At 44.6% G+C, this 27,910-nt stretch overlaps 1 protein-coding gene across 1 annotated transcript in view; it reads left to right on the forward strand.

Annotated features, from left to right (window-relative positions):
* The first annotated feature begins 9,322 nt into the window (after positions 1 to 9,322).
* The window catches only part of LOC124624685 (esterase FE4-like), a 96,843-nt gene continuing 78,255 nt past the window's right edge, over positions 9,323 to 27,910 (forward strand). Inside the window, exon 1 of the mRNA XM_047149121.1 lies at positions 9,323 to 9,415. Coding sequence (XP_047005077.1) covers positions 9,371 to 9,415 — 45 coding nt within the window. The 5' untranslated portion in view covers positions 9,323 to 9,370. The remainder of the gene's footprint in view (positions 9,416 to 27,910) is intronic.

Genomic DNA, 27,910 nt, shown 5'->3' on the forward strand with positions numbered 1-27,910 from the left:
CTATCCATCTGAGCCACCGAAGACACAGAGGATAGTACGCCTGCGGGGACTTATGCCCTGCACGCTCCCCGTGAGACGGGCAAACATCTATAAGGCGCACTACGAATGTAGTGGTGTGCACATGTTGGGAATGTGGGTCTCACGGGGGCGTGCAAGGGATAAGTCCCTGCAGGCGCACAATCCTCTGTGTCCTCGGTGGCCATGTAAGCAGGAGATCCCTGGTTCGAGTCCCGGTGGGGGCACACATTTTCAACATGTCTCAAATGAAGTACATTAACGCCTGTTTACAGCTAGGGTGTACATTTAATTATCATTTCACTTCTAGGAAAGCTGCATGGTCATCTACGGTAACTGTTCTTTCAAGAACAGATACTATCGTCATATATAATGCTAGGAATTCCTTCGACAGTTGCCTCAGACACTGGACCTGAGTTCCCTTTGGACGGGACTTAGTTTCTTGTGGCACTTAGCTGCACTTGGTACATGCAGGACTGGCCAACTTACATTCAATGCGTTGGTGCCTCTTAGGGTTCGACAGTAGTCTTATCCTACCTCGTGTTTCATCTCAGTTATTTTATCAGTAGTATACGTCCCTTATCCCACCGATTTCCCTTATCTGGAAAGAATTTCCGTCTTGTTTTCCAGCACCAGGACTTCAAGCTGGACGAGCCATCTCATTACTGGATTTAGCGTCTAGCTTCCATCCTGATTCCCTCGCAGGAAACTACAGACGCGACAAATGACGATCCACTTTTTTTTTTTTTTTTGTGCCAGGTGTGGGGTTGGCACAAATCAGGCATCCCTTCTAACAGGTGTTGGCTTTTTGTGGAAGCCTTAGCCTTACTGTTCTTCCACACAGTACCGAGGTTAGCCAGGCCACGGATTTGACGAATAGGCGTAACACAGCACGCCTTTCCAGGCGTACTGTGGCGGAGAAGGAAGAATGAAGAAGACGATTTCGACGGGCTGTGAAGGTCTGTCAGGGCGTGGGTTAGACATGCGGGAAGCGGACGACGGCGAGACGTAAACAGTACGCCGCTCCAGAGAGGGTGGGGGGGGGTGTTATCGGTCTTCGGGAGGGTTGCAGAGGTCCGTCAGCTGCTGGAAGCAGATAATGAGGCGCGTGGCTGCCTAGCAAAGAAAGCATGGCTGCGAGCCGACGCGAGCAACTAGAAGTGGTGCACGAATCAGCGCAGACCACAAAGACACTTCATAAGGTAAAACAAATCTTGTTGGTACAAAATGCCGCAGTCAGGGCAGGCAGAATCAACCAATAATAATGTTACGCAATCATTACCAATCAGGCAACACATTAGCTTGAGTGATGCTTTAAAGTTGCTGCCTCAGCCTTTCGATGGTAATGAATTTCAGCTGACCGCGTTTCTAGACATCTGTGATAGTGCGTTTGAGTTAGTGACCCCTGAACAGCACGGTGTGTTACTGAAGTCTGTCAAGGCGCACGTAGTGCGTGCAGCTAGAAGTAAGTTATTAGTTAGAGACTTGACAACCACTTGGTCCGATGTATGTGTGGCTCTGAGCACTATGGGACACAACTGCTGAGGTCATTAGTCCCCTAGAACTTAGAACTAGTTAAACCTAACTAACCTAAGGACATCACAAACATCCATACCCGAGGTAGGATTCGAACCTGCGACCGTAGCGGTGTTGCGGTTCCAGACTGCAGCGCCTTTAACCGCACGGCCACTTCGGCCGGCATCCGTCCGATGTATGTGCTATAGTTGTTGCAAATTACGCTTGTAAACGCACGTTGGATTACTATGCTTGTAAACTGTTTGCAAGTCATCAGGAAAGAGGTGAAAGCACTGCTCATTAGGGTTCACGTATTGACGTATTACAACATCATTTTAGAGAAGCCATCCGAGGTGTGATAACAGAAGCTGAATTGGCTGGGAGTGTTGCGCTAGTGTTTAAATTAGGAAGAGCAGTGTTCATACAGGGACTCTATGACGACAGAGTCCAAATAATAGTGAGTGCTAGAGGAGAGTCCGTGACACTCTCTGAATCTGTTGACATTGCTGCTACGGAGGAAAGCGCGATAGCATCGGCTAAAGAGAAGCCGATCAAGAGAAATACGGTTAGAACACCAAGGATGGACAAGAATAAAAGTCCATCATGTTATAATTGTGGAAAGCCAGGACACATGGCGAAAGATTGTCGTGCACACAGACGTGTACGAGGTTTAGAAAAAGACGCGGAAAGAAAGCGTCCGGAAGAGAGAGAAAATACAGACAGGCTAGCGAACTTGGAACAGGAAAGGGCGGACAGGCTAGCGGAGATAAATTGAGAACTTAAGCGGCATTGTAGAGTAATAGAGTGTTCAACACCGGTTAAGTGTACTCAGTGTAATTTGTCAGAGCACAAAGCACCGTGTAGAGATTCAAGTGATGTAATATGTTTTAAATGCAACCAGAGAGGTCATTGACCAAGACAGTGTAACGAATGCCCATGGTTGACGAAACTAAAAGAAAAGAAAAAAAAATGATGTGGCCGGTAAAATAGGAGCAGGCGCAATGAGGCAGTCGCATTGCGCCACATCCAGTACGGTGTACGGTGTTTACTGCAGACTGCACAAATAGAAACGATTTTATAGAGTTAGGGTTCACCAAAGGAAAAAGACATTTAATGAAGTTTTTAATAGATAGTGGGGCACAAATTAGTTTAGTATAAAAGGGAAGTTTATGGAACATTGGGAAATGTAACCCAAGAGACGGTATTAGGATAAGTGGGATCGCTAATAATAGCAAAGACTGAAGGTTCAATAGAGTTGGAATTGCAGATTGCAAAGGATCTGCTTGTAAAACATACAGTTCATGTTATAGGGACAGAGGTAGTTTGCCATTTGGAGGTCTGCTAGGGAGACATTTCTTAACAAGATAGAATTCTGTAATAGATTATGGAGCAAAACGTGTATGCATACGTGGGAGGCGAATTGAGTTAAGAAGGGCATGGGAACGTCAGTCTACAGGGAGGGAATCCTGTAGAAACAGTGATAATGGCGTCTGGAATCTGCTGGGTGCAGGGTTCGTATAGCAAAAGAGAACACATAATCGCATAGTGCAAAGAATATACATCGTAACAACATTATTACAGAATAATTGTTTAAAGCACCTAGCAGATTCCAGACGCCATATTTGTTTACAAATGTGACAGTATACATGTGATGTGTTACGACAGCGAAAGGAACCTGTGACCACTGGAGGTACTCTAGTTTACTTATTTTATGTTTACCATTAGATATGTTTAATTTTTTGTCAAAAGTAATTCCAAACCATGTTCTGAAATAGTGTCTTGTTTCTCCACTAGGCAGTGCCACAAGTTCCTCCAAAATCGTAACACAACGCACACACAAATGTCATACTAACTAATGTAAATCCACCCGATGATGGAGGTTTAAACCTTTGAAATGCGTCGTGGAAATCAATAAAACGGTGACTGGTAACACTAAACTTGTTGTTTCATTTAGTTTAAATTCCTTTAATATATTATACAACATTTAAACAAGGAGAACTCTTAAGATTTACAAACACACGGTAAAACACAACCTCATGTCTTCCAAGAAGCAGGAAATGCGAGATACTGCTTCACGTGATTCTAAAATCAATCGCTGGACTGAAACGCCAACAAGCAAACATCTTGTGTTCCTAAGTACATTGTCTTCCAGGCACAAAACTCCATTCTACTTGAGGTAATTTTTTTTTAAGAATAAAAACGTAAACTAAGGATGCTCATTTCCTTTTAACTTCTGGGTGTTTTACATGTAGACGCCAAGTACGCCTTAAGAGCTGAAGCTATTGACAACAAAGGTAATTTTGTGTTATCACGAGATAGAAACCTGAAATAAAATTCATTAATTCGGTGAGGCTACTTGAAACGTTGGATTGCTGATGTTGCATTCATTACATATCCTGGTAACAAACTTAAAAAACAGTGGAAACTGATGACAAATGCATAGAATATATATTGTCTCAGTCACGATCGTAAATTTTCGGATACTTCCTTAGAAGAAACCTGTCAATGAGTGGGACACTTTGGAAATTTTGCTTTAATTACGGAGGAATCTGCATTAGACATAAGGATAGACGAAGAAAATGCTGCTAAGAACTTTTGTGGAATGCACAGCCATTTGGGCGTTATTACAAAATACGAAATACACGATACGTGTAAGATTAAGATAATATACCGTAATCCGGCATAGCGGAAAAACATCATCCGGTAAGTCACAACACGGACGACTGTGTGTGCTGAGTGACCATGACAGTCGGTCAGTAAAGAGTATTGTGATGAAAAATATGAGGACAACAGCCGCACAAGTCACTGCAGAGTTGGAGGTCGCACTCGCCTCGCGACCCCAGTCAGTACCAGAACATGAAGGGAGCTTCGTTAGCAGGAATATCAGAGCGAATTACAATTCCAAAACCACGCATCAGAGATGCAAATTCCCGTAACTGGTGAACGTGGTGCCGAATCCAAAAACTTAAACTTTTGAGCATTGGAGTAAAGTCATTCGGTCGGATGAAACTTATTTCACGCTGTTCCCAACTTCTGGCCGAGTTTGCATCCCAAGAGTAAAATATTGCGGGGGTTCGGTAATGGTCTGCGCAGCCATATTGTGGTACCCCATGGGCTTCATGGTAAATCTTCGAGCTCGCGTTACTGCCAAGGTTTATGTGCCCGTTTCGGCAGACGAGGCCCAGCGCATGGCAAAATACTTGTTCCCAAATTGTGAAGCTGTGTTCCAGGATGACACGAACACTGTTCTCATAGTTCGCAATGTCAGGAGCCAGTTTTGTGGGCACGAGCCTGAATTGTCACATATCTCCTGGTCACCACAGTCAACGCATATCATCTGTGGTCTGCTTTGGAGGGAAGGGTGGGTGATCGCTATCCAGTTCCGTCGTCGTTACCTGAACATTCCACTACTTTGCAGGAATAACGGTAAACGTTTCCCTTGAAAACCATATAGGATCCACATTTATCCATTCCGAGAGAAATGGAAGCTCTTATGAAAGTAAACGGTTTTCCTACACCGCATTAGGCATTGTATTGTGTTGCGTTTTTGATGTTTCCATATTTTTGTTCACTCCCTGTGTATCTTGCACCGCTTATTTTTTTAACATCCTCCTACTCCATCTTCGTCCTTCACAAATAGTTATAATGAATCTTCACAGTACGTTTCTCTTGAAGGTATCTACCATTCGAGTACCTTTAGATTCTTATGGCCATGATTATGAGGCGTGACTTCAGAGTACTTACTGTATTTCAATAAACGTGTTACTTCTCCTTGTCTGAAATATTTCTTTGAGATATTTTATATGACAGTTCTTTCTACACTACTGGCCATTAAAATTGCTACACCAGGAAGAAATGCAGATGATAAACGGGTATTCATTGGACAAATATATTATACTAGAACTGACATGTGATTACATTCGCACGCAATTTGGGTGCATAGATCCTGAGAAATCAGTACCCAGAACAACCACCTCTGGCCGTAATAACGGCCTTGATACGCCTGGGCATTGAGTCAAACAGAGCTTGGATGGCGTGTACAGGTACAGCTGCCCATGCAGCTTCAACACGATACCACAGTCCATCAAGAGTAGTGACTGGCGTATTGTGACGAGCCAGTTGCTCTGCCAGCACTGACCAGACGTTTTCAATTGGTGAGAGATCTGGAGAATGTGCTGGTCAGGGGAGCAGTCGAACATTTTCTGTATCCACAACGGCCCGTACAGGACGTGCAACATAAGGTCGTGCGTTATCCTGCTGAAATGTAGGGTTTCGCAGTGATCGAATTAAGGGTAGGGCCGCGGGTCGTAACACATCTGAAATGTAACGTCCACTGATCAAAGTGTCGTCAATGCGAAGAAGATGTGACCGAGACGAGTAAACAATGGCACTCCATACCATAACGCCGGGTGATACGCCAGTATGGCGATGACGAATACACGCTTCCAATGTGCGTTCACCGCGATGTCGCCAAACCCGGATGTGACCATCATGATGCAGTAAACAGAACTTGGGTTCATTCGAAAAATGACGTTTTGCTATTCGTGCACCCAGGTTCGTCGGTGAGTACACCATCGCAGGCGCTCCTGTCTGTGATGCAGCGTCAAGGGTAACCGCAGCCATGGTCTCCGAGCTGATAGTCCATGCTGCTGCAAACGTCGTCGAACTGTTCGTGCAGATTGTTGTCTTGCAAACGTCCCCATCTGTTGACTCAGGGATCGAGACGTGGCTGCACGATCCTTTACAGCCATGCGGATAAGATGCCTGTCATCTCGACTGCTAGTGATACGAGGCCGTCGGGACCCAGCACGGCGTTCCGTATTACCCTCCTGATCCCACTGATTCCATATTCTGCTAACAGTCATTGGATCTCGACCAACGCGAGCAGCAGTGTCGTGATACGATAAACCGCAATCGTGATAGGCTACAATCCGACTTTTATCAAAGCCGGAAACGTGATGGTACGCATTTCTCGTCCTTACACGAGGCATCACAACAACGTTTCACCAGGCAACGCCGGTCAATTGCTGTTTGTGTATGAGAAATCGGTTGCAACCTTTCCTCATGTCAGCACGTTGTAGATGTCGCCACGGGCGCCAACCTTGGTTCAAATGGATCTGAGCACTATGCGACTTAACTTCTGAGGTCATCAGTCGCCTAGAACTTAGAACTAATTAAACCTAACTAACCTAAGGACATCACACAAATCCATGCCCGAGGCAGGATTCGAACCTGCGACCGTAGCGGTCGCTCGGTTCCAGACTGAAGCGCCTAGAGCCGCACGGCTACTCCGGCCGGCGCGCCAACATTGTGTGAATGCTCTGAAAAGCTAATCATTTGCATACCACAGTATCTTTTTCCTGCCGGTTAAATTTCGCGTTTGTAGCATGGTATCTTCATGGTGGTGTGGCATTTTTAATGTCCAGTAGTGTATGTATGGCCCAAGCTTCGTCGAGCTGTCTTAATTGGCAGTTAAACTTCATGAGAAAAGTTGCTTTCCCCCTTCCGTTTTGAGCTCTGGTATGTATAGTGGACTGTTAATTATTATACATCTCCCCCATATTTCTCATTCACAGGTTGGGCCAATGATTGTCGGAGTCCCTTGCTGTAAAAGGCATTCTAGTATCTTTTGATAATGGCCAAGTTTCTGGGGCATATGAAAACACTGGTCTTAAACACTGAAGAGCCAAAGAAACTGTTACACTTGCCTAATATCGTGTAGGGCCCCAGCGAAAACGCACAAGTGCTGCAACACGACGTGGCATGCACTCGACGGATGTCTGAAGTAGTGCTGGAGGGAACTGACACCATGAATCCTGGAGGGCTGTCCTTAAATCCGTAAGAGTACGAGGGGGTGGAGGCCTCTTCTGAACACCACGTTACAAGGCACCCCAGAGATGCTCAATAATGTTCAGGTCTGGTGAATTTGGTGGCCAGCGGAAGTGTTTAAACTCAGAAGACTGTTGTTGGAGACAGTCCGTAGAAGTTCTGAACGTATGGCGTGTCGCATTATCCTTCTGGAATTGCTCCAGTCCGCCGGAATGTACAATGAACATGAATGGATACAGATGATCAGACAGGTTGCTTAAGTACGTGTCACCTGTCTGAGTCGTATCTGGATGTATCAGGGTCCCACACTATTATAGAATCTCCACCAGCTGGAAGAGTCGTCTGCTGACATGCGGGGTCCATGGAATCATGAGTTTGTCTACATGCACGTACACGTCCATCCACTCAATACAATTTGAAACGACACTTGTCCGACCAGGCAACATGTTTCCAGTCATCAACAGGCCAATGTCGGTACTGATGGGCACATGCCAAGCGAAAGCTTTGTGTCGTGCAATCATCTAGGATACATGTGTGGGCCTTCAGCTCCGAAAGCCCTTGATGATGTTTCGTTGAATGGTTTGCACACTGACACTTGTTACTGGCCCAGCATTGAAATCTGCAGAAATTTTCGGAAGGGTTGCACTTCTATCACGTTGAAAGATTCTCTTCAGTCATGGTTGGTCCTGTTCTTGCGGCATCTTTTTCCGGGCGCAGCGATGTCGGAGATCTGATGTTTTACCGGTTTCCTGCTATTCACGGTGCACTCGTGAAATGGTCGTACGGGAAAATCGTCACTGCATCGCTATCTTGGAGATGCTGTGTCCCATCGGTCGTGGGTCGACTAAAACACAACGTTCAAATTCACTTAAATCTTGATAACCTGCCATTGTAGCGGCAGGAACCGAACTAACAACTACGATAAACACTTGGCGTCGACTAATACAGTGCCGTACTCTGCCTGTTTACATGTCTCTGTACTTTAATATGCGTGGCTATGCCAGTTTCTTTGGAACTTCAGTGGAAATGTTCTGTAAACGGTTAATTTTGAGATACGCGTTAGAAACCTTGACGAATATAGTTTCTAATGCAGAATAGGAACTGAAGTAGGAGAAGAAGTAGTAGCAGTAGTAGTAGTAGCAACACTGGATATAGCGACCAGTGGTAGATACGATGGGGCAATACTTATAATTTCTGACTCTTTCGAAAACACACTGCACTGGTCAGCGTACCTCCATTACAATAAAACGTGAGACCATTATCAAATGCGCACATTTTACACCTCCGTATAAATAGATCATTTCGTATTTTGGTTTTTAACCGATAGATTGGCAATTTCACATCTTTTAGTGTTACAACTGACGAATAAAAATAATCCGAATCACTCTACAAATATTCCAATAGTCAATACAATGATATGAAAAAAATTAAGACAAATGAAATGTTACTACGACAGTTAACATGGCGTTACAAAGAAGCAGAAATGAAAAAGTTACATTTAAATCAATAATCTGCTGTTAATCGTTTAGAAGAGTCACATCTGTTTCTGGTATACCAATGAGGTACTTCCTTAAAATAAGTCAGCAGTTGACAGCAAACAGTCTGCTAGTAAGATCGAAGAGAGGGACTATTCATTTCTGGATCCTATTTAGTACACCACTTTATGCCGTTTATTCTACAGGGCGAGAGTTCTCACGGACACCCTTGAACACAGCATATCGTTAATTGTCAACAGGTGTAAAAGAGTGCCCATTCGAGACTCATCTCACGTTTTATCGTAATGCAGGTACGATAATCAGCTGAGTGGGTTGTCGGAAGAGCCAGACATTATAGGTATTCCCCTTTCGTATCTAACACTTGTCAGTTTATCCTTGTAATTTCTTCTTCTTCAGTTATCGGTGAGCCATCACCACTGCAAATAGACTGAAGTACCCCTCTGAGATAATGAGAGGTATTTATTTGTAAAGAGCAGCGGCACCTAGTGAGCTGCATTCACCTATCTTTAGAGGACATGGGACTTCTGGCTTTGTTGCTGGCCAGCCTCACGGCCTGCGTGGTGAGTACACCGTCTGCACATTTCCTAAGTGACCCATGTCACTAAGTAGCGGATATCTGGCATAAGCAGTTCCCTGCAATTTCTACTGTTTTTGTTGATGTGGGACATGAGACTGTGTTTTGTGCAACGTTAGTAAATATTGCGAGTGCTGTATATTTAAGTGCTGTGCAATACAGGAGAAGGAAAACTGGCGTTCTACGGATCGGAGCGTGGAATGTCAGATCCCTTAATCGGGCAGGTAGGTTAGAAAATTTAAAAAGGGAAATGGATAGGTTAAAGTTAGATATAGTGTGAATTAGTGAAATTCGGTGGCAGGAGGAACAAGACTTTTGTTCAGGTGAATACAGGGTTATAAATACAAAATCAAATAGGAGTAATGCAGGAGTAGGTTTAATAATGAATAAAAAAATTAGGAGTGTGGGTAAGCTATTACAAAAAGCATAGTGAACGCATACTGTGGCCAAGATAGACACGAAGCTCATGTCTACTATAGTAGTACAAGTTTACATGCCAACTAGCTCTGCAGATGATGATGAAATTGATGAAATGTATGATGAGATAAACGAAATTATTCAGAGAGACGAAAATTTAGTAGTCATGGGTGATTGGAATTCGAGAGTAGGAAAAGGTAGAGAAGGAAAAGTAGTATGTGAATATGGATTGGGGATAAGAAATGAAAGAGAAAGCCGTCTGGTAGAATTTTGCACAGAGCACAACTTAATCATAGGTAACACTTGGTTCAAGAATCATAAAAGAAGGTTGTATACATGGAAGAATCCTGGAGATACTAGAAGGTATCAGACAGATTATATAATGGTAAGACAGAGATTTAGGAACCAGGTTTTAAAATGTAAGACATTTCCAGGGGCAGATGTGGACTCTGACCACAACCTATTGGTTATGAACTGTACATTAAAACTGAAGAAACTGCAAAAAGGTGGGAAATTAAGGAGATGGGGCGTGGATAAACTGACTAAACCAGAGATTGTGCAGAGTTTCAGGGAGAGCATAAGGGACAAGAATAGGGGAAAGAAATACAGTAGTAGAAGAATGGGTAGCTCTGAGGGATGAAGTAGTGAAGGCAGCAGAGGATCATGTAGGTAAAAAGACGAGGTGTAGTAGAAATCCTTGGGTAACAGAAGAAATATTGAATTTAATTGATGAAAGGAGAAAATATAAAAATGCAGTAAATGAAGCAGGAAAACAGAAATACAAGCGTCTCAAAAATGAGATCGACAGGAAGTGCAAAATGGCTAAGCAGGGATGGCTAGAGGACAAATGTAACAGGCGAAATATCCTCAGACTTCAAGAAGAATATAATAATTCCAATCCCAAAGAAAGCAGGTGTTGACAGATGAGAAAATTACCGAACTATCTGTTTAATAAGTCACAGCTGCAAAATACTAGCGCGAATTCTTTACAGACGAATGGAAAAACTGGTAGAAGCCGACCTCGGGGAAGATCAGTTTGGATTCCATAGAAATGTTGGAACACGTGAGGCAATACTGACCTTGCGACTTATCTTAGAAGAAAGATTAAGGAAAAGCAAACCTACGTTTCTAGCATTTGTAGACTTAGAGAAAGGTTTTGACAATGTTGACTGGAATACTGTCTTTCAAATTGTAAAGGTGGCAGGGGCAAAATACAGGGAGCGAGAGGCTATTTACAATTTGTACAGAAACCAAATGGCAGTTATAAGAGACGAGGGGCACGAAAGGGAAGCAGTGATTGGGAAGGGAGTGAGACAGGGTTGTAGCCTCTCCCAGAAGTTATTCAATGGGTATATTGAACAAGCAGTGAAGGAAACAAAAGAAAAATTCGGAGTAGGTATTAAAATCCATGGAGAAGAAATAAAAACTTTGAGGTTCGCCGATGACATTGTAATTCTGTCAGATGCAGCAAAGAACTTGGAAGAGCAGTTGAACGGAATGAACAGTGTCTTGAAAGGAGGACATAAGATGAACATCAACAAAAGCAAAACGAGGATAATGGAATATAGTCTAATTAAGTCGGGTGATGCTGAGAGAATTAGATTAGGAAATGAGACACTTAAAGTAGTAAAGGAGTTTTGCTATTTGGGGAGCAATATAACTGATGATGGTTGAAGTTGAGAGGATATAAAATGTAGACTGGCAATGGCAAGGAAAGCGTTTCGGAAGAAGAGAAATTTGTTAACATCGAGTATAGATTTAAGTGTCAGGAAGTCGTTTCTGAAAGTATTTGTATGGAGTGTAGCCACCCACGTATGGAAGTGAAACATGGACGATAAATAGTTTGGACAAGAAGAGGATAGAAGCTTTCGAAATGTGGTGCTACAGAAGAATTATGAAGATTAGATGTGTAGATCACTTACCTAATGAGGAGGTATTGAATACAATTGGGGAGAAGAGGAGTTTGTGGCACAACTTGACAAGAAGAAGGGACTAGTTGGTAGGACATGTTCTGAGGCATCAGTGGATCACAAATTTAGCATTGGAGGGCAGCGTGGAGGGTAAAAATCGTAGAGGGGGTCCAAGAGATGAATACACTAAGCAGATTCAGAAGGATGTAGGTTGCAGTAGGTACTGGGAGATGAAGAAGCTTGCACAGGATAGAGTAGCAAGGAGAGCTGCATCAAACCAGTCTGAGGACTGAAGACACAAGAACAACAACACTTTGAAGATTTGTTAATTCTTCAGTTTCATGATGTTATGATGAGTAAAATTCAGTATGTTTTTAAATCTAGTTACATAACCTGAGGACGTTTAAGCTATACTTCATCAGTCGTGTATCATTTTGTACCTTGAAACGGAAGGTCTCTTTACAATGAAACACGTGGCAATTAATTTAGAGAAATTCGCTTCAGTTGTACTAATATTTATCTAAACCAGGACCACTGTCGAGGTTTTGTAGTGGTTGCCGTTCCTAGCGTGCGGCTGGCTAGCAGCGGATAGTTTCCGCCAACATGCAATGATTCGAACTTCTGCACTGACTGGCCCCACCGCATGTTGTGTGTTACCAAATACTGTAATTACATACACCTGAAGAGGGTATTTTAAAATCTCGAAACTGATCGTGGTTTAAATACATATTAGTACAATTTAAGCGGATCTCAATGAATTAATCATCATCTTTCTCAGTTGCGGATGTCCTACGTTCCAATCTTGTGCATCTGCAAATGAACTGAACTTCTTTCGTATGTTAACAGTGCTGTCTGTCTTGAAAAATGAGTATTTACGTTGGTAGGCAATGGTTTCTATTTTAAAATATTTTTAAATTGTTGCTGGTTTTTGATAACACGTCTTCTTAATTTGATTCCACTGGATGATTAAGCGTGTGTTGTAGATTAATAGGGTAACACATAGACTTCTAAATACAATTTTGAAAAGATCTCCATTTAAGTTAGATTATAATATTTGTTCATAGGTACATGACCACATTGTACCTTCGGATATTTTTTTAACAGTTGGAAAAACCCCACTTTTCTAAGGCAGTGTTCGTACTTTCAGAAAAATTCTGCAGTACACAATCTGAATGCTATAATTTCAAAATAGAATAAGAAAATACAGCTTGGCTAGAAACGTTTGAAAAGCTTGTAAGGGAGGTGCAAAGAAGTTTGTGCTAAGAAATAATTCTTAAGAAAAGAACTCGATACGTTGCGCCGTTCCCGAGTTACCTTGCAGTGAAGTTAGACAGTCGGGTCGTTGCACGCGCAAATTCAAGCGGTCTGCCAGAGGTCGTGTTGCCAAACGTGTTCTTCATTTGGTCTCCTCAAAACTAACAAGAGATCAATACAAAAATGAAACAGCTGACGATAATAGGGAGCGAACTGGAGGCAACGACTGAAGAGTTTCGTGCGCTGTCATGCACACTACGAGAGCAAATGATATTACTGCTTTCAGTTTGTGTATTAGACTTTTATCCGCTAGTCATTCGATCATCTTCGGAAATCACATTGATGCAGTCCATCGTTGTCGGAAGTGTCCCATTAGCTACGAATGTATCGGGAAAGAGGAGCGATGGGGTCAACAATGGAGATAGGTGTCATCTATATTCCTTCGGTGAATACGCCGATATGCATCAGGTTACCTTCCATTTGGAAAGTGGGTGCACTCAGCGACTGTTATGTGACTTATAAAATATACGTCGATTTGCGTTCAGCGTACGGATCTGCGGATCCAAACGTACTGAAGATCCACACAGTTTACGACACATGATTTCCGAACTGCTTTAATCTATGTGCGAATACGCTTGTAGCCGTTGATAGACAATTAATGGAGACGGGAAATTTTGTTATAAACAAACTCGACACCGTACGACAACGTTAAGTGCGACTTGATTTCGAAGAAAACTTATTTATATGGTTCTTGCAAATTGTACTATTATTTCCGGAGCGCCACTGGAAATTCGTCGGGACCAGTTAAAGTTATTCCAGTGTACTGAAATTATTCTTGAAAACTAATCATGGTAAAATATATCCGTTCGTTTGTCGTTACGGGGATGCACTCTAGTATTAGGCGCCCCACACGACGAAAACCTGTTTCAGTACTACTTACAGAAAGTGCAATATTGGGAGGAGGAATACCGTTCTCGGAATCAGTGTTCCCTGTGGTACTTGGATCAATGCATCGAAATTCCGAATTTCGAAACCCTGGTGTTGTTGACAGAGGAGGCATGTTTCACTAGAGAAGGGTCAATCAGCGCTTCAAACAGCCACTTTTGGAACGATGAAAATACACATAGCACGAATGTGATGTTATTAGCGTAATTTTGGCGTAAACATCCGGGCAGGTATCGTAGGCGACTGTTTGTTGGGTATCGTCCCACTTCCTTACTGTTTAAACGGGAGAACCTACTTAGCGTTCCATGTAAACGGCCTTTCGTTGTATTTACAAGACGATCCTCCAGCGGTCCGTCAGGTAATATCGTACCAACATGATAGCGCACCGACGAACTTGCAGTATGGGATCATTCAGATGCTTTGTATCCTAAGAGGTGGATTGGCCGAGGTGGTGCAGTTCCCTAGCCAGCTAGTTCGTCAGACCTTACTCTTTAGTTATTCGTTGTGGCGGTATGTGGACAAAATTGTCTGCGTGGCTCCAGTAGACTCCGTCAAACAACTTCCTGCGAGGATAATTTTAACTTTTAATGAAGTCATGAAAACCTGTGATTTCGGAAAATTTGGAGACTCCATCGCATAGTGTTGCTACGGGTGCTTTCAGGTTGATATAAGACATTTTGAGCTGCTACTGTGAATAATTATCGTAGCATTTTGTTGATTATTTTGTTCTTACATGAACGACTTGAGAAACATATGTTTATTGCCTAGTCATTATCACTATTTTCCCCTATTTCTGGCTGTTGACTAACAAGGAGGAGTAACCAGCGATGAGATACCGTTTTGAAACTATCTGAATTTGGCGTGATATGCTATTGCCTTATACATAATACTACCCCATAGTTTGCTGGGGTAGTGTATTGGGAAAGCCATATTGATCACGCGCAGGAGGTTTCCCCTGTTTCTGGCTGTTGACTAACAAGGAGGAGTAACCAGCGATGAGATACCGTTTTGAAACTATCTGAATTTGGCGTGATATGCTATTGCCTTATACATAATACTACCCCATAGTTTGCTGGGGTAGTGTATTGGGAAAGCCATATTGATAACGCGCAGGAGGTTGTGGATTAGAATTTTGTTAAGTGCTTTGGTATTTTTCGTTTGTAAGTCTATCGAAATTAGGTTGATAACGAATTGCAAATAAAAATTTCATATCATCAACCTTCAGCTCCTTTCAAATGTCCCTTAACGAGTTTTTCAATGCTATGAAAATGAAAAACTGAAAACCTAGCTCCCCGAGTGGGATTCGATTACCTGACGTTTCAATTTCCACGCAAGCGTTTTATCGCTTTTTCTCTATAACATAAAATGCTTGCACCATGAGGAAAGAACGGTCATAGTCATCTTCAGTCTGGGAGAAGACAATGTGCTCAGGGGTCGAACCCAGAGACCTGACCCCACCCATCACTGTGCAGTCCCTCACATGGTACTGGTCTGGTCTTTATTTTTTAAATAAAACTTGATATACAAAATAAAAATTTCTGAGATGCAAAGAAAACAAATTTTTTCCACTATGAAGAAGGCAATGAGCGAATACTCCAGAACAAGGGGGTGAAAAAACAAAAACTACCCAATACTGTGACAATTAAAGACAAGGTGCAACGCATTCGCAAATAAAGCACGGTAACTTGGAAGCCTCTGTCAGTGCGTGTTCACCATATGTCGGCGAATAGCGCTGGAGTAAGGATTGTTGTCTGAGGAGCGATACGATCGTATTAGTGTTCATCCAAGGGACAACGGAAAACTTCGTGGAGAGAAGAGGTTCAACCGAGGAACCAGCTTCAGCTGATATGGTAAGGAAAGCCAGTCATCGGTGAATCTAGTGCCACTGTTCTCGTCAGAAAGACAAAACTGTGTGGTATCCGGTTGATGACGTGTATCATGATGAGGTGACTTTCATCGGGAGGACAGGAAGACCAACGTGAAACCACACAGTTTTCCAGGACATCAATGGGGCGGAAATTTCAACAGGGTGAGAGATGATTGTACCCCCAAGGGGAAATCAAAGATCTGGTGATACGCCGTGTCACTGTTAAAATATCAGCTCACAGAAAACTTATTATAGCACAAAACTCACTTATGTTCTGCAGTTTAGATTTGATCCGGAAAACAGCTTCAGGGAAGTCAGAATGGCCGATCGAAGAGACGTAAATAAGCAAGATACAATGGAATGAGTTGCTCGAGAACACGTGAAGACACGCGGTATGAACAATACTGAAGCCTTGCTTAGGTATCGGAAGTTCGAACACTGTACGCTGTCAGGAAGCCCTATCACAATAAGTATTACGAACGAAACGACCAGATAATTTCATAAATTTGCGCGTCATCATCGGGGGGAGCGGGAATATTTGTGCAACATAGTACAGTTCAGTGAAAATGTAGGAATCTAAGATCCGTAATTTGTGAAGAAGGTTAAGGGAACTGCGTTCGTTTTCGCAAAGTCCGCAGCCAACTAAGTGCAGCCATTTTCATCGGACAATGACGCATGGTAATCCTCAACGATTTGTGGCGAGAAATCTCCGTTGCTCATTGAATTACAGCTTGATGAAAACCCTAATAGGTAATAGGGTGCATTTACGATCATTAATACGGGCACAGAGAGAGAATAAAAGAAATCAAATTGTCCTTGAGCGACACTGTGTCATCGATGTGACGTAGCAATACAATAACATCATCCTCGTATGTTCGCACCGAAAACATTTCTGCCAGTATCTTCCGGCCGCATACTGAGTAGCAATACAGAGAAAGAGAGGTTGTAGGAATAAAGCAAAATGGAGAGGGGGCTTCCCTGTCGTAAGGCCCGTTGGACTGTAACATGGGCACTAAGTTGTCCTTTCATCACGATAGACGCCTGAGTACCAGCAAAAGGACTGGATAATATCTGACACGCAGCATGGCTGAGACCGGTCGCTTCGATCACCTGTATCAAGCAAGTGATGACCCGGTCAAATGCCTTATCAAAATCAATGAAAAATAGTGCTACATAAACAGAAGAAGCTGCAGCCACTGAGACGATGTCCCGGCATTCGACTACAGGAGTAAAGATCGCACACTCAGGCACACATTTTAACTACAAGATTTTTCTCCAGCAATATCGGCAAACGGCTATTAATCGCCGGCGAGACAGCTTTGTAATCGAAATTAAGGACTGTGGTCGGGCAGAATTTGTGAATGTCTGGACGTCCGGTTATCTTTGGAATTAGAACGATATTAAAAACCGTTTAAGGGGCGGGAATCAAACCATTCCATATCAGCACATTTACCGACGACTTAATGGTATCACCTATAAGAGGCCAAAAAGGTACAAACAATTTCTTAGGAATACCTTAGAACCCCGGTGATTCTTGCGATGGTGAAGAAACAATGAGGAAATATACGAGTATATCATCTCGACAAAAGTAATTTATAAATTTGTAATTTAATGTAGGAGAGGAGCAAATGCATCAGGGAAAATCGTATCACTAGCACGGACGTCATAAAGGTCGTTAAGTCTATTATAGATCGCTCTGGAAATGGCACTCTCGTGAATGAGGGACGCGATACATACTCTCTTTCGACGCGGCCATAACCGGATGAGAAAGGTCAGTTCAACCTGTAGTAATGAGCGGGATTTTGATCGCATCGCCAATCTTTCCATTTATTGTTCAAAAATGGTTCAAATGGCTCTGAGCACTATGGGACTCAACTGCTGAGGTCATTAGTCCCCTAGAACTTACAACTAGTTAAACCTAACTAACCTAAGGACATCACAAACATCCATGCCCGGGGCAGGATTCGAACCTGCGACCGTAGCGGTCTTGCGGTTCCAGACTGCAGCGCCTTTAACCGCACGGCCACTTCGGCCGGCCATTTATTGTTCACATGGTTCAAATGGCTCTGAGCACTATGGGACTTAATTGCTGTGGTTATCAGTTTCCTAGAACTTAGAACGACTTAAACCTAACTAACCTAAGGACATCACACATATCCATGCCCGAGGCAGGATTCGAACCTGCGACCGTAGCGGTCGCACGGTTCCAGACTGTACCTCCCAGAACCGCTCGGCCACACCGGCCGGCCCATTTATTGTCTCTTTAATTGAAGAAGCTTCGCTTTAATGTGGCGAACATCCATAATCCATAAAAGTACTCGTCTGGCCTCCTCATAAAGCTGTCGTAAGACCGAATAATAAAATTCCTGGGCCGGTCGAAGATTCGTCGTCCTCTGAGCACCGTAACGCATTAACGCTTCCTGGAGCAGTTGTTTTGCATGCCTCGATCACCAATCCATAGGGTAAGGTGTTGTTTTTGGGAAAGCAAGCTACGGTCGAAACCTCTCGAACGATAATCTCGAGGGAGGGGTCGTTTAAGAAAAATGTGTTCACCCGACTGGTTAGCAGGGGTAGGAGGTCATAGGGTTTCACTGGTTGCGCCACATGATTTAAGAATAGAATTACGGCACAGTGATCGGTGAAAAAAGTGGGTATCACGTCTGTCTCTGGCAATTGCCAACAAGGAATCATAAAGATAACAACGATCGAGTGTGCTGCTGGAGGTAGCTGTAAAATGTGTGAACCTGAGAAGAGTGGGATAGTGACAGATCCATGGACTGCGTAATGCGAAGAGCACACCAAATCATATACTTCCTGAGCAAACTAAAATTGGGGGTTCTCATTCAAAGGACGCAAAACAGAAGTTCAAAAGTTTCTGCGGAGTTTTACAAAAAAAATTAACTATATAGTCTTTGTAAAAATACGCACGATCGTGGTATGGCCGGATCCGGAAGAGGCATAAAGAAAAATTACAGTACTGTCATAAAAGGTGCAGCCTACACCTCAGCTGTAATCAACAACTTTAAAATCGGTCAGTTGTACTCACACTCTGTAAAACAAAGCAGCAACAGTAAATATTTCAGGAGCCACATTAAATGACGTAGAAAAGCCAGGAATATAAAACTAATAAAATATCTTTTTTTTTTGGGTCGTCAGTCTTCTGACTGGTTTGATGCGGCCCGTCACGAATTCCTCTCCTGTGATAACCTCTTCATCTCAGAGTAGCACTTGCAACATACGTCCTCAATTATTTCCTGGCTGTATTCCAATCTCTGTCTTCCTCCACAGTTTTTGCCCTCTACGGCTCCCTGTAGTACCATGGAAGTCATTCACCCATGTCTTAACAAATGTCCTATCATCCTGTACCTTCTCCTTATAGGTGTTTCCCACATATTACTTTCCTCTCCGATTATGCATGGAAGCTCCTCATTCCTTATCAGTCCGCCTAATTTTCAACATTCGTCTCTAGCACCACATCTAAAATTCTTCGATCCTCTTCTGTTTCAGTTTTCCCACAGCCCATGTTTCAAAACCTTACAATGCTGTAATCCTAACGTACATTCTCAGAAATTTCTTCCTCAAATTAAGGCTGAAATTTGATATTAGTAGACTTCTCTTGGTCAAGAATGCCTTTTTTGCCATAGCTAGTCTGCTTTTGATGTCCTTGCTCCGTCCGTCATTGGTTAGCAGAATTCCTTACCTTCATCTACTTCGTGGTCATCAATCCTGATGTTAAGTTTCTCGCTGTTCTCATTTCTACCACTTCTCATTACCTTCGTCTTTCTTCGATTTCTCTCAGTCCATACTGTGTACTCATTAGACTGTTCATTCCGTTCAGCAGATCATGTAATTCGTCTTCACTTTCACTCTGTATAGCACTTTCACTCTGTCAGCACTGAATCGTATCATTTATATCCTTTCACCTTGAATTTTAATTCCACTCCTGAACCTTTCTTTTATATGCATCATTGCTTTCTCGATGTTCAGATTGAAAAGTAGGGGTGAAAGGCTACATCCTTCTCATACACCCTTTTTAGTACAAGCACTTCGTTCTTGGTCGTCCACTCTTCTTGGCTGCTGTACGTCTCTCCCTATAGCTTACCTCTACGTTTTTCAGAATTACGAACATCTTGCACCATTTTATATTGTCGAACGCTTTTTCCAGGTCGACAAATCCTATGAAAGTGTCTTGACTTTTCTTTAGCCTTGCTTCCATTACTAGCCGTAACGTCAGAATTGCCTCTCTCGTCCCTTTACTTTTCCTAAAGCCAAACTGATCGTCACCTAGCGCATTCTCAATTTTCTTTTCCATTCTTCTGTATATTATTCTTGTAAGCAACTTGGATCCATGAGCTGTTAAGCTGATTGGGCGATAATTCTCGCACTTGTCAGCTCCTTCCGTCTTCGGAATTTTGTGGATAATGCTTTTCTGAAAGTCAGATGGTACGTCGCCAGACTCATACATTCTACAGACCAACGTGAATAGTCGTTTTGTTGCCACTTCCCCCGATGATTAATTTTAGAAATTCTGATGGAATGTTTTCTATCTCTTCTGTCTTATTTGTCCTTCCGTCTTCCAAAGCTCTTTTAAATTCTGATTATAGTACTGGATCCCGTATCTCTTCTAAATCGACTCATGTTTCTTCTTCTATCACATCAGACAATTCTTCCCCCTCAGAGGTTTTCAATGTACTCTCAACACCTATTCGCTCTCTCCTCTGCATTTAACAGTGTAATTCCCGTTGCACTGTTAATGTTACCACCCTTGCCTCTAATGTCACCGAAGGCTGTTTTGACTTTCCTGTATACTGAGTCAGTTCTAAGGACAATCATTTCTTTCTCGATGTCTTCACATTTTTCTTTCAGCTATTTCGTCTTAGCTTCCCTGAACTTTCTATTTATTTCATTCTTCAGCGACTTGCATATCTGTATTCCTGAGTTTCCCGGAACATTTTTGTACTTCCACCTTTCATCAATCAAGTGAAGTATTTCTTATGTTACTCATGGTATCTTCGCAGTTATCTTCTTTGTACCTATGCTTTCCTTCCCAACTTCACTGATGGCCCTTTTTAGAATGTCCATTCCTCTTCAACTGTACTGCCTATTGAGATATTCCTTATTGCTGTATCAATAGCCTTTGAGAGCTTCATGCGTATCTCGTCAGTCCTTAGTACTTCCGTATCACCCTTTTTTGCGTACTGATTCTTCCTTCAGCCTACTCTTCATCACTACTATAATGTGCTCGAGTCTATATCTATATCTGCTCCTGGGTACACCTTACAATCCACTACCTGATTTCGGAATCTCTGACCATAATGCAATCTGAAATCTTCCCGTATCACCCGGCCTTTTCCAAGTATACCACCTCCTCTTGCGATTATTGAACAAGATATTTACTATTACTAGCTTGAACTTGTTACAGAACTCAGTCTCTCCTCTCTCATTCCTTGTCCCAAGCACAAATTCTCCTATAACCTTTTCTTCTACTCCTTCCCCAACAACTGCATTCAAGTTCCCAATGACTATTAGATTTTCATCCCCCTTTACATATTGTATTACTCTTTTAGTATCCTCATACACTTGCTCTATCTCTTCATCTTCAGCTTGCAACGTCGGCATGTATACCTGAACTATCAACCTGAAGCGGGTCTAAAAATTTGATATGAAACGTATGTGATGTAGAATCGAAGTAAGCCGTATGAACCTATTCCAAAATTACACTGAAGCACCAAAGAAACTAGTATAGGCATGCGTATTCAAACATAGAAATACGTAAATAGGCAGAACACGGAGCTGCAGTAGGTAATGTCTGTATAAGACAACAAGCTTCTGGCACAGTTGTTAGATCGGTTACTGCTACCACAATGGCAGGTTATGAAGCTTTAAGTGAGTTTGAACGTGCTGTTATAGTCGACGCACGAGCGATGGGACACAGCATCTCCGAGGTAGCGATGAGATAGGAATTTTCCCTTAAGACCATTTCACGACTGTACCATGAACATCAGGAATCCGGTAAAACATCAAATCTCGGACATCGCTGCGCTCGGAGAAATATACTGCAAGAACGGTACCAATGACAACTGAAGAGAATCGTTCAACGCGACAGAAGTGCAGATGTTCGGCAAATTGCTGTCGATTTCAGTGCTGGGGTATCAACGAACCATAATCGATGTGGGCTAATGGAACCAAACGCCCTCTCGTGTACCCTTGATGACTGCACGACACAAAGCTTTAAGCCTCGTCTGGGCCTGTCAACACCGAAACTGGAGTGTTGATGACTGGAAACATCTTGCCTGGTCGGACGAGCCTCGTTTCAAATTGTATCTAGCAGATGGTTGTCTAGGAGTATGGAGAGCAGGGGACTGTTCAAGCTGGTGCAGGGTCCGTAATGGTGTAGTGCGTGTGCAGTTGGAGTGATATGGGACTCCTGCTTCCATTCATGTCCATTGTGCATCCTGACGGACTTGGGCAATTCCAGCAGGACGTTACGATACCCCAGACGTTCAGAATTGCTAGAGTGTCTCCAGGGACACTCTTCTGAGTTTAAACACTTCCGCTGGCCACCAGACACCCCGGACATGAACATTATGGAGCTTATCTGGGATGGCATGCAACGTGCTGTTCAGAAAAGATCTCCCGCATGTACTCTTACGGATTTATAGTCGGCCCTGCGGGATTCATGTTGTCAGTTCCCTCCAACACTACTTCAGACATTAGTCGAGTCCATGCCACGTCGTATTGCGGCACTTCTGCGTCCTCGTTGGGGCCCTACACGATATTAGGCAAGTGTACTAGTTTCTTTGGTTCTTCAGTGTGTCTTGATCATTTTGACAAGCCAATCATCAATTTCTAACAAACCTGGCTGCACATGATGTGTGGACTTGTCAAAACTAAAACTGACTGTACCCGTACATGGAACTTCAAAACTGATTCACAAACATGAAACTCTGAAAGACAACTTTGCGGCGCGCACAAGATCTAACATGACACTGTAAGGGAAAAACAAGGAAGCTCTCGCGGGGCTGCGATTGAGGCGGAACGGGTCCGAACCAACTCGCCCTAAGCGCAAAACGAGAGTATACTACGGTACACAACTACTATGAGCATTACTCTTGTTCTTAAGGCACTAGGGTGTTTTGTCGATTAATAGCAAACGAGTTCCAACCAGCATGAATGGCAGCAGGTTCGACGTTCGATCCTCTCTGCTGTTTTTTTTTTTTTTTTTTTTTTGAAGAAACCGACTGTGGCAGGCTGAATTTTCGCGCGTGGAAACCCAATAGGCTGATTTAAATTCTGAATAGCCGGTGCAACTTACCGAATTTTTTTCTTAAGAATTATTTCTCAGCAGAACGTACCCCGCAAAAATCTTACAAGCTTTTCAGACAGTTCGTGTGAAATTATTAATTATTATTATTAAAATTATGTTACAAAGTTGGCTAGAGGCGACAGTCTAAAGAGGTCCCAAGGCGGAACACTCTGCCGTGACTAAAATAAGCTCACCAGAGAAAATATTATTCAACCCCTGAAAAGACCACATTGGACGCTATAGAGAGCGCTGTAGACGGGATAGTAGAGGTACCACGCGGCCATGTGGCCCTACAGTGCTGACGGAAGTCGGTTATATGGAATGTGAAGTATTTTGGGTCAACGCGGAGACAGGACAGAGTGGCAGAAACGAGCACATCGTGTTTGTGCTTGCCAATGACCCTAGTGTGTCGCGATTCTCCCTCTTTTCTAAATGATCCAAGGCGTCGAGTGAACTGACCACTCAACGTCTGGAGGACGTTGTGATGTTGTAAATAGGCAGTCTTCCGTAATGACGGTCTTTAACGAAGCTTTTAAATTAGTGACCATTTGGTGGCATTTTTCTATGACCAGTCCCACAAACAACAGTACTCTCTACATTTTTCAGATGTACATTCTTCAATCATAAATTCTCCTAGTGAATCATGCAGAGAACACGACTGATTTCATTGGTTTTTTTTTTGTTTTTTTTGTGTAGGGTTTAAGGGCGCTCAACTGCTGAGGTCATTAGCGCCCAGTCACTGGTGTTAGAGCAAATGGAATCTGCTAAAACTCAAGGGGATGGGGGGGACACCAGAAGTACCTGACAAAGATGCAGATAAAATAAGTAAATAGGTTAAATGTCTTTGGACAAGCCAGTTAAAGTTATAAAACGCAGAATACGAGCAGCTGCTCGAGCGTCATCAGCTAAAACATCCGGTAAAGTAGATGGCAGGGACAGGATAACACGAAATTGACTATAACGGGGACACGACAATAAAACATGGCGCACTGTTAATGCCTGACCACAAGGGCACTGCGGGGCTGGATCACCGGAGAGCAGGTAGCGGTGGCTAAACCGGCAATGCCAAATCCGCAACCTGGTCAGAAGGACCTCCTCGCGCCGAGATGGTCGGGAGGATGTTGTCCAAGCAGTTGGGAGCGGTTTTACTGCCCGGAGCTTGTTTCCTTGGAGGGATGACCAAGCATCCCACCACAACGACACAAGCCTCTTACATACATCCCCACGAACGTCAGATGACGGGACACAATAGGAGGCTGGCCGAGGCAGGAGGACTGCAGCCTTGGCTGCAGCATCCGCAGCCTCATTCCCAGGCACTCCTACATGTCCGGGAACCCACAGAAAGCTGACAGAACCACCATTATTAGCGAAAGAATGGAGGGACTGCTGTATCCGGTGAATCAAGGGATGGACCGGATAGGGAGCTCCAAGGCTCTGAAGAGCACTGAGTGAGTCAGAGCAGAGTACATACGATGAATGGCGGTGGCGGCGGGCATACTGAACGGCCTGATGGAGAGCAAAAAGCTCGGCCGTAAAGCTGAAACATTGGTCGAGGAGCCGGTATTTAAAGGTGGCGGCCCCGACGACAAAGGCACAGCCGACACCATCGTCAGTTTTGGAGCCATCGGTGTAAATAAAGGTGTGACCGGCAAGTCGAGCACGAAGTTCGACAAACCGTGAGCGATACACTGCAGCCGGAGTACCCTCCTTCGGGAGTGAGCTGAGGTCGAGATAAATAGGAACTGGAGCCTGGAGCCAAGGTGGTGTCGGGCTCTCACCCTCTCTGAAGGTGGTAGGGAGGGCAAAATCCAATTGTCGAAGCAGGCGACGGAAGCGGACTCCGGGGGACAGCAGGGCAGACACATACAACCCGTACTGACGGTCGAGAGAATCGGCGAAGAAGGACTCGTAAGAGGGGTGGTCGGGCATAGACAACAGCCGGCAGGCATACCGACACAGCAGTACGTCGCGCCGGTAGGTCGATGGTAACTCGGCAGCTTCAGCATAAAGACTCTCCACAGGACTAGTGTAGAAGGCTCCGGTCGCAAGACGTATCCCCCGATGGTGGATAGAGTTGAGCCGGTGTAAGAGGGACGGCCGAGCGGACGAGTAGACGAAGCTCCCATAATCCAGCTTCGATCGGACTATGGACCGATACAAGCGAAGCAGGACAGTGCGATCCGCTCCCCAAGATGAACCGCTAAGAACTCTTAGGACATTAAGGGAACGTGTACAACGGGCCGCCAAATAAGAGACATGTGGAGACCAACACAGTTTCCTGTCCAACGTGAGCCCTAGAAACTTAGTTGTGTCCAGGAATGGGAGAACGGGACCAAGATGTAAGGATGGCGGAAGGAACGCTTTATATCGCGAAAAGTTGATGGAAACCGTCTTCTCTTCTGAGAACCGGAAGCCATTTGCCACGCTCCATGAGTAGAGGCTGTCTAGAGAACGCTGAAGGCAGCGCTCCAGGAGGCATGTTCTCTGGGCACTGCAGTAGATCGCGAAGTCATCGACAAAGAGAGAGCCTGAGACATTAGGTGGAATGCAATCCATAATTGGATTGATCGCGATGGCAAAAAGGGCTACGCTCAAGACGGAGCCCTGAGGTACTCCGTTCTCCTGGAGGAAGACGTCGGACAATACAGAACCCACACGTACCCTAAACTTTCGATCCGTTAAAAAGGAATCAATAAAAAGGGGCAGGCGACCGCGTAGGCCCCACCTGTGCATAGTGCGGAGGATACCTCCTCTCCAACAGGTATCATAAGCCTTCTCCAAGTCGAAGAACACGGCTACCGTTTGGCGCCTTCGCAAAAAGTTGTTCATGATGAATGTCGACAAGGTCACAAGGTGGTCAACAGCGGAGCGGCGGCGACGAAAGCCGCATTGGACATTAGTAAGCAGTCGTCGAAATTCAAGAATCCAGACTAACCGAGCATTAACCATGCGCTCCATCACCTTACAGACACAGCTTGTAAGAGAAATGGGGCGGTAACTAGAAGGAAGGTGTCTATCCTTCCCGGGTTTGGGTATAGGAACAACAACGACGTCACGCCAACGCATGGGGACTTGACCTTCGGTCCAGACGCGATTGTAGGTACGAAGAAGGAAGCTTTTGCCCGCCGGAGAAAGGTGTGCCAGCATCTGAACGTGAATGGCATCTGGCCCCGGAGCAGAGGACCGGGACAGTGCAAGTGCACGTTCGAGTTCCCGAATAGTAAAGGGGGCATTATAAGTTTCCAGATTCAGCGAGTGGAAGGAAGGTCGCCGAGCCTCTTCTGCCTTTTTCCTGGGAAGGAAGGCAGGCAGTAATGGGCGGAGCTTGAAACCTCCGCGAAAAAGCGGCCAAAGGCGTTGGAGACAGCTACAGGATCAACAAGGACCTCATTACCTGAGGTCAGGCCAGGTACCGAGGAGTGGGCCTTAATGCCCGACAGCCGGCGCAGGCTACCCCAAATGACAGAAGAGGGAGTGAAACTGTTAAAGGAGCTGGTGAAAGAGGCCCAACAAGCTTGTTTGCTGTCTTTGATGACTCTACGGCATTGCGCTCGGAATCTTTTGTATTCTATACAATTCGCCAACGTAGGATGGCGGCGAAAGGTGCGTAAAGCACGTCGTCGAGCACGGATAGCGTCCCTTCAAGCCTCGTTCCACCAGGGGACGGAAACGCGACGTGAAGAAGAAGTAGTACGAGGAATGGAACGTTCGGCAGCATTGATGATAACAGCCGTGAGGTATTCGACCTGACTGTCACAACTGGGAAAATCGTGGTCCGGAAAGGTCGCCAGGGAGGAGTACAGTCCCCAGTCAGCTTTCAGTATGTTCCAGCTCGAAGGACGTGGGGATGGGGTGTGGTGCAGGAGACGAACGACACAGGGGAAGTGGTCGCTCGAATAGGTGTCAGAAAGGACATACCACTCGAACCGACGGGCAAGAGTGGCAGAACAGATCGAGAGGTCCAAGTGGGAGTAAGTATGAGTAGAGTCCGAAAGGAAAGTCGGGGCGCCGGTATTGAGGCAGACAAGATTGAGATGGTTGAAGACATCCGCCAAGAGTGAGCCTCTTGGACAGGACGCAGGAGAGCCCCAGAGGGGATGATGGGCATTGAAGTCGCCAAACAACAAAAACGGCGGGGGAAGCTGAACGATCAAGTGCATCATGTCAGCCCGACTAACAGCAGATGATGGTGGATTGTAGATGGTACAAACTGAAAAAGTAAAAGCAGAAAGAGTAATGCGGACAGCTATTGCTTGGAGTGGGGTGGTCAATGGGATGGGATGGTAATAAACATCGTCCCGAACGAGCAACATGACCCCACCATGAGCTGGGATACCGTCCACAGGGGTGAGGTCAGACCACTCCGAGGTATAGTGGGTAAAGGCAATACGGTCAGTCGGGGGCAACTTGGTTTCCTGGAGACCAACGACGAGCGGACAGTGCAGGCGGAGGAGCAGTTGTAAGTCCTCCCGATTAGATCGAATACCTCTTATGTTCCAATGAAACAACGCCATCGCTAGTCAAAAGGTTGGGGGAACGAGACGGGGGAAGAGCTGGTCACCTCGACGGCCGCGGAGGGCCAGGTTGCGAGGGAACTAGGCTACAACCGACGGGAGGCGGATCCGGTTCCATCGACTCGTCACCAGCTGCGGCCACTGTCCCTGGTTGTGTAGGACGGGCCCCATCATTTGCCGACGAAAGGCCGGCGGAGCGCCTGGCAGCAGAGCGTCCCAGCGAAACTGAGGACGGCCGGGAGCAGCGACTCACGGATGGAGCGTCAGA

Source organism: Schistocerca americana, chromosome 1 (assembly GCF_021461395.2).
Source record: "Schistocerca americana isolate TAMUIC-IGC-003095 chromosome 1, iqSchAmer2.1, whole genome shotgun sequence".
Lineage (NCBI taxonomy): Eukaryota > Metazoa > Arthropoda > Insecta > Orthoptera > Acrididae > Schistocerca > Schistocerca americana.